Consider the following 14,819-nt stretch of genomic DNA (forward strand, 5'->3'; position numbering starts at 1 on the left):
GCGTTAATATACGATATTTGTTTTGCTCTTTCTGACTTACTTCACTCCGTATGACAGTCTCTAGATCCATCCACATCTCAACAAATGACCCAATTTCGTTCCTTTTTATGGCTGAGTAATATTGCATTGTATATATGTACCACATCTTCTTTATCCATTCGTCTGTCGATGGGCATTTAGGTTGCTTCCATGACCTGGCTATTGTAAATAGTGCTGCAATGAACACTGGGGTGCATGTGTCTTTTTGAATTATGGTTTTCTCTGGGTATATGCCCAGTAGTGGGATTGCTGGGTCATATGGTAGTTCTATTTTTAGTTTTTTAAGGAACCTCCATACTGTTCTCCATAGTGGCTGTATCAATTTACATTCCCACCAACAGTGCAAGAGGGTTCCCTTTTCTCCACACCCTCTCCAGCACTTGTTGTTTGTAGATTTTCAGATGATGCCCATTCTAACTGGTGTGATGTGATACCTTATTGTAGTCTTGATTTGCGTTTCTCTAATAATTAGTGATGTTGAGCAGCTTTTCATGTGCTTCTTGGCCATCTGTATGTCTTCTTTGGAGAAATGTCTATTTAGGTCTTCTGCCCATTTTTGGACTGGGTTGTTTGTTTTTTTAATATTGAGCTGCATGAGCTGTTTATATATTTTGGAGATTAATCCTTTGTCAGTTGCTTTGTTTGCAAATACTTTCTCCCATTCTGAGGGTTGTCTTTTCGTCTTGTTTATGGTTTCCTTTGCTGTGCAAAAGCTTTCAAGTGTCATTAGATACCATTTGTTTATTTTTGTTTTTATTTCCATTACTCTAGGAGGTGGATCAAAAAAGATCTTGCTGTGCTTTATGTCAAAGAGTGTCCTTACTATGTTTTCCTCTAAGAGTTTTATAGTGTCCGGTCTCACATTTAGGTCTCTAATCAATTTTGAGTTTATTTTTGTGTATGGTGTTAGGGAGTGTTCTAATTTCATTCTTTTACATGTAGCTGTCCATTTTTCCCAGCACCACTTATTGAAGAGACTGTCTTTTCTCCATTGTGTATCCTTGCCTCTTTGTCATAGATTAGTTGACCATAGGTGCGTGGGTTTATCTCTGGGCTTTCTATCTTGTTCCATTGATCTATATTTCTGTTTTTGTGGCAGTACCATATTGCCTTGATTAATGTAGCTTTGTAGTATAGTCTGAAGTTAGGGAGCCTGATTCCTCCAGCTCTGTTTTTTTCCCTCAAGACTGCTTCGGCTATTTGGGGTCTTTTGTGTCTCATATAAATTTAAAGATTTTTTGTTCTAGTTCTGTAAAAAATGCCATTGGTAATTTGATAGGGATTGCATTGAATCTGTAGATTGCTTTGGGTAGTAAAGTCATTTTCACAATATTGATTCTTCCAATACAAGAACATGGTATATCTCTCCATTTGTTGATATCATCTTTAATTTCTTTCATCAGTGTCTTATAGTTTTCTGCATACAGGTCTTTTGTCTCCCTAGGTAGGTTTATTCCTAGGTATTTTATTCTTTTTGTTGCAATGGTAAACGGGAGTGTTTCCTTAATTTCTCTTTCACATTTTTCATCATTAGTGTATAGGAATGCAAGAGATTTCTGTGCACTAATTTTGTATCCTGCAACTTCACCAAATTCATTGATTACTCTAGTAGTTTTCTGGTGGCATTCTTAGGATTCTCGATGTATAGTATCATGTCATCTGCAAACAGTGACAGCTTTACTTCTTCTTTTCCAATTTGGATTCTTTTTATTTCTTTTTCTTCTCTGATTGCCGTGGCTAGGACTTCCAAAACTATGTTGAATAATAGTGGTGAGAATGGACATCCTTGTCTCGTTCCTGATCTTAGAGGAAATGCTTTCAGTTTTTCACCATTGAGAATGATGTTTGCTGTGGGTTTGTCATATATGGCCTTTATTATGTTGAGGTAGGTTCCCTCTATGCCCACTTTCTGGAGAGTTTTTATCATAAATGGGTGTTGAATTTTGTCAAAAGCTTTTTCTGCATCTATTGAGATGATCATATGGATTTTCTTCTTCAGTTTGTTAATATGGTGTATCACATTGATTGATTTGCATATATTGAAGAATCCTTGCATCCCTGGGATAAATCCTACTTGACCATGGTGTATGACTCTTTTAATGTATTGTTGGATTTTGTCTACTAGTATTTTGTTGAGGATTTTTCCATGTATATTCGTGAGTGATATTGGTCTGTAATTTTCTTTTTTTGTAGTATCTTTGTCTGGTTTTGCTATCAGGGTGATGGTGGCCTCATAAAATGAGTTTGGGAGTGTTCCTTCCTCTGCAATTTTTTGGAAGAGTTTGAGAAGGATAGGTGTTAGCTCTCCTCTAAATGTTTGATAGAATTCACCTGTGAAGCCATCTGGTCCTGGACTTTTGTTTGTTGGAAGATTTTAAATCACAGTTTCAATTTCATTACTTGTGATTGGTCTGTTCATATTTTCTATTTCTTCCTGGTTCAGTCTTGGAAGGTTACACCTTTCTAAAAATTTGTCCATTTCTTCCAGGTTGTCCATTTTATTGGCCTAGAGCTGCTTGTAGTAATCTCTTAGGATGCTTTGTATTTCTGCACTGTCTGTTGTAACTTCTCCTTTTTCATTTCTAATTTTATTGATTTGAGTCCTCTCCCTCTTTTTCTTGATGAGTTTGGCTAATGGTTTATCAATTTTGTTTACCTTCTGAAAGAACCAGCTTTTAGTTTTCTTGATCTTTGCTATTGTTTTCTTCGTTTCTATTTCATTTATTTCTGCTCTGATCTTTATGATTTATTTCCTTCTGTTAACTTTGGGTTTTATTTGTTCTTCTTTCTCTAGTTCCTTTAGGTGTAAGGTTCGATTGCTTATTTGAGATTTTTCTTGTTTCTTGAGGTCAGCTTGTATAGCTATAAACTTCCCTCTTAGAACTGCTTTTGCTGCATCTCACAGGTTTTGGATCATTGTGTTTTCACTGTCATTTGTCATTAGGTATTTCTCTATTTCCTCTTTGATTTCTTCAGTGATCTCTTGGTTATTTAGTAACGTATTATTTAGTCTCCATGTGTTTGTGTTTTTTATGGTTTTTTCCCTGTAATTCACTTCTAATCTCATAGCGTTGTGGTCTAAAAGACGCTAGATATGATTTCAATTTTCTTAAATTTACTGAGGCTTGATTTGTGACCCCAAATGTGATCTATCCTGGAGAATGTTCTGTGCGCACTTGAGAAGAAAGTGTAATCTGCTGTTTATGGATGGAATATCCTATAAATATCAATTAAATCTATCTGGTCTATTGTGTCATTTAAAGCTTCTGTTTCCTTATTTATTTTCATTTTGGATGATCTGTCCATTGGTGTAAGTGAGGTGTTAAAGTCCCCCACTATTATTGTGTTACTGTCGATTTCCTCTTTTATAGCTGTTAGCAGTTGCCTTATGTATTTAGGTGCCCCTATGTTGGGTGCATATATATTTATAATTGTTGTATCTTTTTCCTGGATTGATCTGTTGATCATTATGTAGTGTCCTTCCTTGTCTCTTGTAACATTCTTTATTTTAAAGTCTATTGTATCTGATATAACTATTGCTACTCCAGCTTTCTTTTGATTTCCATTTGCATGGAATATCTTTTTCCATCCCCTCACTTTCAGTCTGTATGTGTCCCTAAGTCTGAAGTGGGTCTCTTGTAGACAGCGTATATATGGGTCTTGTTTTTGTATCCATTCAGCAAGCCTGTGTCTTTTGGTTGGAGCATTTAATCCGTTCACGTTTAAGGTAATTATCGATATGTATGTTCCTATGACCATTTTCTTAATTGTTTTGGGTTTGTTTTTGTAGGTCCTTTTCTTCTCTTCTGTTTCCCACTTAGAGAAGTTTCTTTAGCATTTGTTGTAGAGCTGGTTTGGTGGTGCTGAATTCTCTTAGCTTTTGCTTGTCTGTAAAGCTTTAGATTTCTCCATCAAATCTGAATACCTTGCTGGGTAGAGTAATCTTGGTTGTAGGTTCTTCCCTTTCATCACTTTAAGTATATCATGCCACTCCCTTCTGGCTTGTAGAGTTTCTGTTGAGAAATCAGCTGTTAACCTTATGGGAGTTCCTTTCTATGTTATTTGTCATTTTTCCCTTGCTGCTTTCAATAATTTTTCTTTGTCTTTAATTTTTGCCAATTTGATTACCATGTGTCTCGGCGTGTTTCTCCTTGGGTTTACCCTGTATGGGAATCTCTGTGCTTCCTGGAATTGAGTGGCTATTTCCTTTCCCATGTTAGGGAAGTTTTCAACTATAATCTCTTCAAATATTTTCTCTGGTCCTTTCTCTCTCTCTTCTCCTTCTGGGACCCCTATAATGCGAATGTTGTTGTGTTTAATGTTATCCCAGAGGTCTCTTAGGCTGTCTTCATTTCTTTTCATCCTTTTTTCTTTATTCTGTTCCACAGCAGTGAATCCCACCATTCTGTCTTCCAGGTCACTTATCTGTTCTTCTGCCTCAGTTATTCTGCTATTGATTACTTCTAGTGTAGTTTTCATTTCTGTTATTATATTGTTCATCTCTATTTGTTTGTTCTTTAATTCTTCTAGGTCTTTGTTAAACATTTCTTGCATCTTCTCAATCTTTGCCTCCATTCTTTTTCTGAGGTCTTGGATCATCTTAACTATCATTATTCTGAATCCTTTTGCTGGAAGGTTGCCTATCTCCACTTCATTTAGTTGTTTTTCTGGCGTTTTATCTTGTTCCTTCCTCTGGTACATAGCCCTCTGCCTTTTCATCTTGTCTATCTTTCTGTGAATGTGGTTTTTGTTCCGCAGGCTGCAGGATTGTAGTTCTTCTTGCTTCTGCTGTCTGCCCTCTGGTGGGTGAGGCTATCTAAGAAGCTTGTGCAAGTTTCCTGATGGGAGGGACTGGTGGTGGGTAGAGCTGACTGTTGCTCTACTGAGAGCTCAGCAAAACTTTAATCCTCTTGAGTGCTGATGGGTGGGGCTGGGTTCCCTCCCTGTTGGTTGTTTGGCCTGAGGCGACCCAACACTGGAGCCTACCTGGGCTCTTTGGTGGGGCTAATGGCTGGCTCTGGGAGGGCTCACGCCAAGGAGTACTTCCCAGAACTTCTGCTGCCAGTGTCCTTGTCCCCACAGTGAGCCACAGCCACCCCCGCCTCTGCAGGAGACACTCCAACACTAGCAGGTAGGTCTGGTTCAGTCTCCCCTGGGGTCACTGCTCCTTCCCCTGGGTCCCGATGCGCACACTACTTTGTGTGTGTCCTTCAAGAGTGGAGTCTCTGTTTCTCCCAGTCCTGTCGAAGTCCTGCAATCAAATCCCACTAGCCTTCAAAGTCTGATTCTCTAGGAATTCCTCCTCCCATTGCCGGACCCCCAGGTTGGGAAGCCTGACGTGGGGCTCAGAACCTTCACTCCAGTGGGTGGACTTCTATGTTATAAGTGTTCTCCAGTCTGTGAGTCATCCACCCAGCAGTTAAGGATTTGATTTTACTGTGATTGCACCCCTCCTACTGTCTCATTGTGGCTTCTCCTTTGTCTTTGGATGTGGGGTATGTTTTTTGGTGAGTTCCAGTGTCTTCCTGTCGATGATTGTCCAACTGCTAGTTGTGATTCTGGTGTTCTCACAAGAGGGAGTGAGAGCAAGTCCTTCTACTCTGCCATCTTGGTTCAGGCTCTAGATGATGGCTTGTATTTTATACTACACAAAATTTAACCAGTAAACAGCTACATTACCAAATATTTTACTTCCTGAGCATATCTAAACTAAAAAATATAGTCATGTTTACCTGGTGGACAAAATACCAAGTTATCAGATGTTGCTACTTATGAAAAAAACAGACATATCCCAAGTCTCAGATGACCTCCAATGAATGGTACAGGTTTGCTTCACTTTAGATCATGCAAACGTATCACAAGAGTAACTTGATTTAATAGTAATGTGCTTTAATTGACCAAAAGATGAAAAATTCTTTTAAAAAGTAATGTTGAAAAGACAACATGGTAATGTATAACTGAAACAGAAGTCAAGGACTAGGTGTCAGGACAACTGGTCCTCTACCACTGACTAGCTGGGACCTTGGGCAAGTAAGTTACTATCTGAGCCTTATCATAAATAAACTCTAAGGAGATAGAGTAGGCATTCACTAAGATATCTTCCAAATTTAGAGTTTTATGAACAGTAAAAAAGGGTCAGAAAGGGGAAAATGATCACTTCCTAAGAAAAAATGACATATTCATATACGTCACATATTTATAATGTGTTGAGTATTACCTGTGTGAGGCACAGTGTACACACTAAACTCAAAGAGAGACTAATCTCCAAGCAGAGAAAATCCTTTTAAAAATGTTTGTTTGGGACAGTTTATGAAAACTAGAAATTGGTATCTAGTTATTTATTAAACAGTAATTAGCAAACATTTTTGTTTACAATGCATAGAGGTTTTAATGCATTGAAACAAACGTACACTATGAAATACCTTTTATAAGTAAAAGCATTCAAATAGATGTTTACAAAAATTGTATTTGTTTATCTATGTCCAGTCAAACATTATTCATTTGCAGTAAAGTGTCCAAAAGAGCCCAAGCACTGTTAGCATTTTCTAATTCATAGATATGCGTGTGTATATAAATATAAGTATGTGCCATAAATTCAGAAATATGTTTTCATATATTACAAAAGAAAATTCATTGAATATTTTCAGTTAAAGTTTATTGATGCCCACATCAGACACTTAGTCCCTCAAGTAATAAACTTGTTTCATAAATGGTAATGGGTGTTCAAATAAACACACCAAAAAGGATTTGCTCTAGCTAATTTGAATCATACGACCTTTCTCTGGCTTTTTTTTTTTTTTTTTTTTTGACTTCATTTATTTATTTATTTTTTGGCTGCGTTGGGTCTTCGTTGCTGAGCGGGGTCTTTCTTTAGTTGTGGCGAGTGGGGGCTACTCTTCGTTGCAGTGCGTGGGCTTCTCATTGTGGTGGTTTCTCTTGTTGTGGAGCACGGGCTCTAGGCACGCAGGCTTCAGTAGTTGTGGCATGCAGGCTTCACCAGTCGTGGCACATGGGCTTAGTTGCTCCGCGGCATGTGGAATCTTCCTGGACCAGGGCTCGAACCCGTGTCCCCTGCATTGGCAGGCAGATTCTTAACCACTGTGCCACCAGGGAAGTCTGACACTTTTCTGTTTTAAAATTCAATTTAGGGGCTTCCCTGGTGGCGTAGTGGTTAAGATTCTGCCTGTCAGTTCAGGAGACACGGGTTCGAGCCCTGGTCCGGGAAGATCTCACATGCCACAGAGCAACTACGCCCGTGTGCCACAACTACTCAGGCTGAGCTCTAGAGCCCATGTGCCACAACTACTGAAGCCCGCACGCCTAGAGTCCGTGCTCCGCAACAAGAGAAGCCACCAAAATGAGAAGCCTGCGCACCGCAACAAAGAGTAGCCCCGCTCACTGCAACCAGAGAAAAGCCCGTGTGCAGCAACGAAGACCCAATGCAGCCAAAAATAAAATAAATTTATTTATTTAAAAATAAATAAATAAAATTCTATTTAATTCAGCAGCATTAACTGAACACCTAAAACGTGTAAGTGTCAAACTCCAATCTAATAAAGGCATTTGATTTGACATGGGATTTCTGGGATAAGAGCTCAAGGCATACAACCCTGACAGCAACCAATTCCAAAGTTTAACCATCTATTATAGCTCCACATTCAGCCTAACTCACTCCATCACATGCACCCTTGAATAACATAAATGTCATAGGTGATTGAACTAGTCCAAGTTAAAGCAGAAGTTTGCAAAGTGTCTTTACATGATTGTGTTCTCTTCATCAAGAAAGATGTGTTTTTTTTTATAGTATCTTTTCCAATGCACGTGCCCTTATGCTTCCCAGATGTTCTACTGTGCCCTATTTCTTAGTGTTCATGATGATGGGAACCACTGGGGTTTGCTTAGTGGCAGTCCTGACTGTCCTTCAAGCTAGCAGAGTACTGCTGAACAAAACTTTGCCATCATTCCACCTTCATTCCAGAATCACCTTCTTCTGGTGATGGATGCCTGACATGTGACTCCTTTATTCCTCAAATCCTTTACGCTTTGTATTGACAATTCTTTCCCTTACTCATGCCAGTGTGTTTATGAATTAGGCCAAACCACAGTTATAATTGTCATCTCTAAAATCACACTTAAATTCTGAAATCAGCTTTACTTTAGTACTAAGTTATTAGTTCATTAGTGTCTTCGAACCATTTTATGAAACACAAGATATCTGTCTGAGCACTACAGAGGGACACAAAAGATGATACAAGATTCCCCTTCAGGAATCTGCAACAGAGTTGGAGAAACAGGACAACTAGACATGAAAATGAATAATGTAAGGCAGACTGTCGTGAGCATCCAATCAGTGGAACAGATAATAGGCACTAGTGAAGTTATCCCTGTGGCCTTCATGGCAGGGGTCAGACTGAGGCTTGTTCTTAAGGAAATAAGAGAGAATTCGAATAGGTGAGGAGTGGGTGTTTCAGGTGTATGAGAAGGCCAAAAATGTCTAGGTAAAACTTTCATTAAAAGCAGGTGGGTGGGGTAGGGTAGCAAGGTTGGGGGAGAGGAGGCTTGTACTTGAGAAGAGTAGGAAATCAGGCACACAATAGCCAGTCTCTTTGGAATTTTCGTCTTTTTGAAAATGGCAGTGCCATTGAAGGATTTTAATCAAAAATTGTGTTTAAATATGATTTATCTGACTGTTACTCATGGAAGGAGGTGGCAGTAATTGGGAAAAGTAAGATCAACTAAAAGCCTCTGGGAATGTTTTTTATGAGTCCCAAAACAGATTGGTAGCAATGAACTTGAAATAAAATACAGAAGAGACACTGGCATTTGAGTATTATCTCTATGGAGAGGGTGAGTCAGAGACCCTGATTTACTGAATTTCACACAGACTTTGTATTCCTAGTGAACATGTTGTTTAAACATTCAACAGTAAAATCATAGGCCCATGTAGTGAGTGAAGTTAGTGTTTAACACAAAGTCACCAACCTATTTTACATTAATGCTTACAGATTTTGGATACAAACATCTTTACTCTGCTTCAACGCACATGCCCCATGCTTCTCCCACACGGGCATATTTGCAACTATACATGAGGATGGAGGGTGGACATATGTACAGAGCCTGTACCAGGTGCCAGGCCCTCAGCCAATGCCATGACCACAGACAGGTTGCTGACTTCCCATCTGTCTCTGCTCCAGACTGTGCTCCTGCCCTCCAGCCTTGTCCAGGCATCCGTCTCTGAGACTCCCTCACCTGGATGTCCCTAGACTTCTCCAGCTCAACATCTGCAACACTGAACACGTCGTTTCCTTTCCCTGGAGGCTGCTCCTCTTCACACAAGGTTCCCATCTCAAAGAACGGCAGAAACCTGGGCCTCTTCCTTGGGTTCTCCCACTGCCTCACTCCACACATGATCTATCCTTAAGTTCTGTTGATTCTACTTCCTGGATATCTCTCTTATTTAGCCACCTCTTGCCATTTCCATCGTCACCTCTTTGGTGCAAGCTACCAGCATCTGTTGCCTGCCAAAGCTTCCTAAGTTGGCCTCCTGGCATCCCAGCGGCTACCCTCCCATCCACTGCCCACACAGCAGCCAGTACGTGTGACCTTTCTAAAATGAAAATATGTTTGAGTTGCTTATCTGCTTAAAACCCTTTAATGGTTTCCTATTGATGCTAGAATAAAGTGCAAACCCCCTCATGCTCCACAAAGCCCTTTATAGTCTGGCTCCTGCCCATCTCTCCATGCTTGCTTGGCATCTCTCTCCTCTCTAAGCACCAGCCACATGAAATTCGTTCAGTTCCTCTAACAGTCCATGCTCTGGCTCTCTTCCTGGCCCCAACATATCCTATTTTTCCTGCCAGGAACACTTTTTCCCCTTCCTGAAAATTCGTATGCCAAGGAATGATTATCCTGAGCTGGAAGGACAGATTCACGTTGATAATGATCATTATTCCGCATTGCATGTATACAGTCTTCTGTATGTGTTAATAGTTTTAGCTATATCCCTGTAACTACAAGAACCACATTTTGCAAACTACAATTCTGAATAGGACTGAATTTTGGACAACAGGACTGTCTTAGAACATTTTGGCTTTAGATTAGTCCCATTTTTTGTAGAAGTGGACATTTAGAACCCTGGACTTCTCCCATCAGGGACAAGGGGCTGCAGTAAGATTCCCAAAGGACAGAGGACAGCAGCTGCTCTAGGTACACGGCACTTGATGGGGTTGAGGGCAGGCTACCCCAAGTCGTGCTACTCTAGCATGAGGATTATTTTGAGCTGAAAACAATCAAAGCCCAAAAGACTCAGGAAGAGCCTCTGAACTACCCCTTTACTGCCTAAAAGAATTTAAGGTAGGAGGACTGTCCCAGGAAGAAGCTATCACCATAGATAACTGTAATAAAGTATTGAAATTAGGACTGGTAGACACGGAGAAGCCTAGCAAAGCTGTTTGATCAAAGGCTTCTCTGTGTCCCACTGTCTCTGGATGGCCCAGCAAACATTAACTCTTTCTATCTTCCTGTGAATTATCTTACTTTCCCTCAAGGAAAAATAAGCCTCAGACCCCCAGCTCCTTCTCCTTGGTCCAGAATATATATAAACCTCACCTTGCCTCGCTGTCTTTGAAATTCTTCATACTTAAGTGAATTCCCCATCCGCGTGTAATAAATTTGATTTTTCTCCTGTTAACCTGCCTTGTGTCATTTTAATTGCCAGCCAAAAGAACCAAGGAGGGGAAGGGGAAATTCCTCCTCTCCCGCACACAATGGGCTTGATATTTAGTCCAGTGTGTTGCTAAAGATTAATCTTGTGGAGTTTTCTTATGCCTCAGTGAAGCGATGCCAAAAACAACACACACACACACACCCCTCTATGCCCCTTATGAGTGTAAATCATCTTTGAGGCACCCAGAGGAAGATCTGTCACTTGAAGGAAGGAGGAGCAGAGAACCCTCTACTTGCCCTTACCTACCTCAGGATATAGCCTTATTGTCCAAGAGCAGGGTGTAACTAAGCCCTTTGTCAGGGTTAAATAGGAAAAAACCCATTCCATAAGGAGGAACAGGAGAAGCGGTTCCAGCTTCAGAATGAATGGACATGGGATACCTAGACCGATTTGAACCCAGAACTCCCGGGGCAAGTGGCCTGGGCTGTGTGGTGGGATTTGAGCACCTGGGAACCCCAAGTAACAGAAATCGTTGGCAGAACTTACCATGAAGGCAACGAGATGATCTTCCCTGAAAGATCCCTTAAGGGCATTATGCTAAGTGAAATAAGTCAGACAGAGAAAAACAAATACTGTACGATCTCACTTATACGTGGAATCGTTAAAAAATGGACTCACAGAAACAGAGAACAGATTGGTCGTTGCCAGAGGAGGTGGGGGGAGGATGGGTTAAAGGGGTCAAACTTCCAGTTATAGGATAAATTAAGTCACAGGTTGTAATGTACAGCATGGTGACTATCGTTAACAATACTGTACTGTATATGAAAAGTTGCTAAGAGAGTAGAGCTTAAAAGATCTCATCGTAAGAAAAAACTTTTGTTAACTACGTGAGGTGATAGGTTAACTAAACTTATTGTGCTCATCACTTTGCAATGATCATACATTAAATCATTATGTTGTACACCTTAAACTAATACAATGTTATACGTCAATGATATCTTAATAGAAGTGGGGAAAAAAGATCCTGAGGACTTGTGAATGGACAGATCAATAGCGGCCCAGCATCAGCTGCTAGAATATCTTGGACCTAGTTGTCAACGGCGGCGCATGCTGGCCTGAGAGCCAATGGGGCAATGACAAAGGCATACAGCCCTGGCTCTGGTAGCCTGGGGATGGAAGTCAGCAGCCTCTCCAAAGCCCCCTCAGGGTTTCTGGCCCTTATCACAGCGCTAATTTTACACCTATTTCTAAACTCTTCTGGTTATTATGGAAAAAATCATGGTTAACTGGGAGTTTGTGAAACCTCTTACTGGTTTAGTCAAGATCCCACAATGAATAACAGGCAGAGATTGAAACCAAAAAAAAAAAAAAAAAAGTGACACAGTAAAGATGGGTGGTAGATTGTGCCGTCAAAAACAAAGAAATAGAGGCGAGAAAGGAGAGACCCATGAGCTCATTGGCCCATGACAGTCAAAGACAGTTCCCTACAATGTTTCGATGGTCTCTGGTTCTGACTGCAGCCTCTGGAAGCTATGCCAAATCACGTTAAGTCTGCACAAAGTGAGGTTTCTGGACAGAGGAATGTGACACAGAACCAGGGCAATGTGACTAGACCCCATTATCTCAGTGCCTTTGATAACATACTGGAGAGCAGAGTGGGGTTTTGAATCGACTGAAATCTTCCATAAATGGACTCTAAATGCAGGCTACATAACTTCCAAAAACTCCCTAGAGAAATTCCTATTATGTACACGGAAGGGGGAATGAAGCCAGTCCCATCTGGCTGGGTGGAGAACATTCTCTGCTTAGCGAAACTTCATGGTTCTTGTGTTTAGTGCCAAATGCATGTTCATACTAGACCAAGGCCCTGCCCACAGAGGTGTAAGTGTATGAGTTAGATGGTGCAGGCAGTGCTGGGGAATTCTTTGTCTCTAAAACATCAAAACCACAAGGCAAGATATTAATAAGGTTATCATTTTTATAAAGTCCCTAATGAGTTATGAGCCAGTATTATGATGAACGGTGGTCAGGGTTGCTAGAGCAAAATAGAGTGACATTATCTTTTTCCATTAGCCTTCTATCATTACACAAGCTAAAATCAAGAACAGACTGAGATGCATCACGAGTGACTTTTGCTCAGTGGCACTGACACTCTCAGGGAAACCTCAGAACTTTAAAGCAAATGCACAATGAAATTATTAGGAAATACAGTAAAGGCACAGATGGATGAGGTGACTCAACTCAAATGTCACCTGCCCAGAAAGGCCTCCCCTGACAAGCCTTCTCCCTTCTTCCCTACGTAGTAACCTCTAGTTACTCTGTAACACATAGCTTTGATAACTATCAAGTTATCTTGTGAATTTGTACGTGTGTTTGCCCCTCTTTCCTGTCTGAATGTAGACCCCAAAGAGGGGTACTTTGCATGGCTCATTACTCTGTTCCTAATACCTTTATAGGTTGGCACAGAGTAAGTCCTCAATAACATTTGACTGGTTACCTTTCCAACTGCCAAATGACAAAGAGCTCAATTATCTGTACCTGAAGGTTTTGCGGAGTCCAGAAAAACCAGCATTCACATCAATTTATCAAAAGCATCACATACTGGAATGAGAAATCTTTTTCATTATGGACCCAACAGTAATTAAATCGGTACGTAGAGGCAACATGGTCTGAAGCAATGCAACTCCAAGTGTGGTCCATGGGCTAACAGCATGAGCATCCCTTGGCAGTTTGTTAGAAAACCAAAATCAGGGCCCCAGTATCAGTATATCTGAAGGTGGATCCCCCCAAAAAAAATCTGTTTAGCAAGTTTTCCAGGCGATTCTTATGTACCCTAAAGTTTTGAGTAACTTCTTCAGAAATAAAGGTGAAAATAAACAAGAAATGTCATAAGGACTAGGATTTTGCCAGAGACAATTGGTACATTCTTGCTGTCACTGAGATGTTTAAAAATCAGTAAAAAGGAAGAGGAGGAATTATACTCAAAATTATATGCATGAATATGGTGCTCTGTCTACATGTGCCATCACATACCTACTCCACGTCCTGTTGCGCTGAGGCTTCCCTGCCCTGACTAAACAACCAGCAAGCTGGCCACGCTCTTTGTGTACAAAACCCTCACTTCATTCGATTTCCCTCTCCTTCCAGAGGCAGCACCATCTGTGGTTCTTTCTAGGAATCATTCTAACAGATGACTGACCAGACCAACTGAGAAAAGGCAGCCTAACTGGGGACCAGAGGGCAGCCGTGCCATACCATGATTTAGATGTCTGATGCAGTCGCTCAGGAGGGCACTGAACTTCTTCTGGTCAGCGGCATCCTGGAAGCAGAAGTAGCCATGTCTGAGGAATGGCTGCCACAGGTACACCGGGAATTCCTTGGGCAGGACCACAAAGGGCTGCGTGTTCTCCTTCTCACTGGACGCTGAAGAAACATGGAAAACACAAAGATGTTTTAAAAAGTGTATCTCTCATTTAAAATATTTATTTCAGGCTGTGAAGGTTTATTTCTGGCTGGGGGGCAGCCCATGCGATGGAAAGGTGGTGTGAGATGTCTTCACAGGGTGGGGGAAAAGAAGAGTTCAGCTTCACCTGTCTCACTCCAGCAGGTGGCCTCACCTCCTATCCACAGGGACAACCAAGGCCATCAGACATAATCTATCTCAATTTCCTCACCAGGAATGAGCCACAAACAGAGCTCACTCCTCCCTACCGGTCCTCAGTCCTCGGCAGTTGACGCGTCTACCTGTCAGGCACTCACCCTACTCTCCCCCAGGCTCCCATCCCACCAGGTCTGCTCTCTGCCTTGCACTCTCTCCCGCCTCCTTGTCACTGCTACACTAGCATTTGCTGCTTTGATGCCATCAACCCCTATTCTCACCCTAGTCTTGTTCCTGCCCCACCAGTCCCAAAACCAAATTGCCTGTTACTAATGTCATCCTGACTGCCGGCCTATGGCTTCTTCATTACCCACCCTTTCAACCCGATTGGAAACATCTGTTGCTGTCAATTACCCCTTCTTTTGAAAACATTCTCTTGACTTCCAGGGGCACCTCTCTCCTCGTGTCCTTCATGCTTTTTAAAAACTGTTTCCCCTTTTCAGCTTTATTGGTTCC

General features: G+C 41.1%; 1 protein-coding gene across 1 annotated transcript in view; it reads right to left on the reverse strand.

The window, feature by feature from the left end:
• NIBAN1 (niban apoptosis regulator 1) overlaps positions 1-14,819 on the reverse strand; it is a 159,749-nt gene that overhangs the window by 63,765 nt on the left and 81,165 nt on the right. The window contains exon 5 of the mRNA XM_068541397.1: positions 13,961-14,128. Coding sequence (XP_068397498.1) covers positions 13,961-14,128 — 168 coding nt within the window. The remainder of the gene's footprint in view (positions 1-13,960; positions 14,129-14,819) is intronic.

This window comes from Eschrichtius robustus, chromosome 3 (assembly GCF_028021215.1).
Source record: "Eschrichtius robustus isolate mEscRob2 chromosome 3, mEscRob2.pri, whole genome shotgun sequence".
Lineage (NCBI taxonomy): Eukaryota > Metazoa > Chordata > Mammalia > Artiodactyla > Eschrichtiidae > Eschrichtius > Eschrichtius robustus.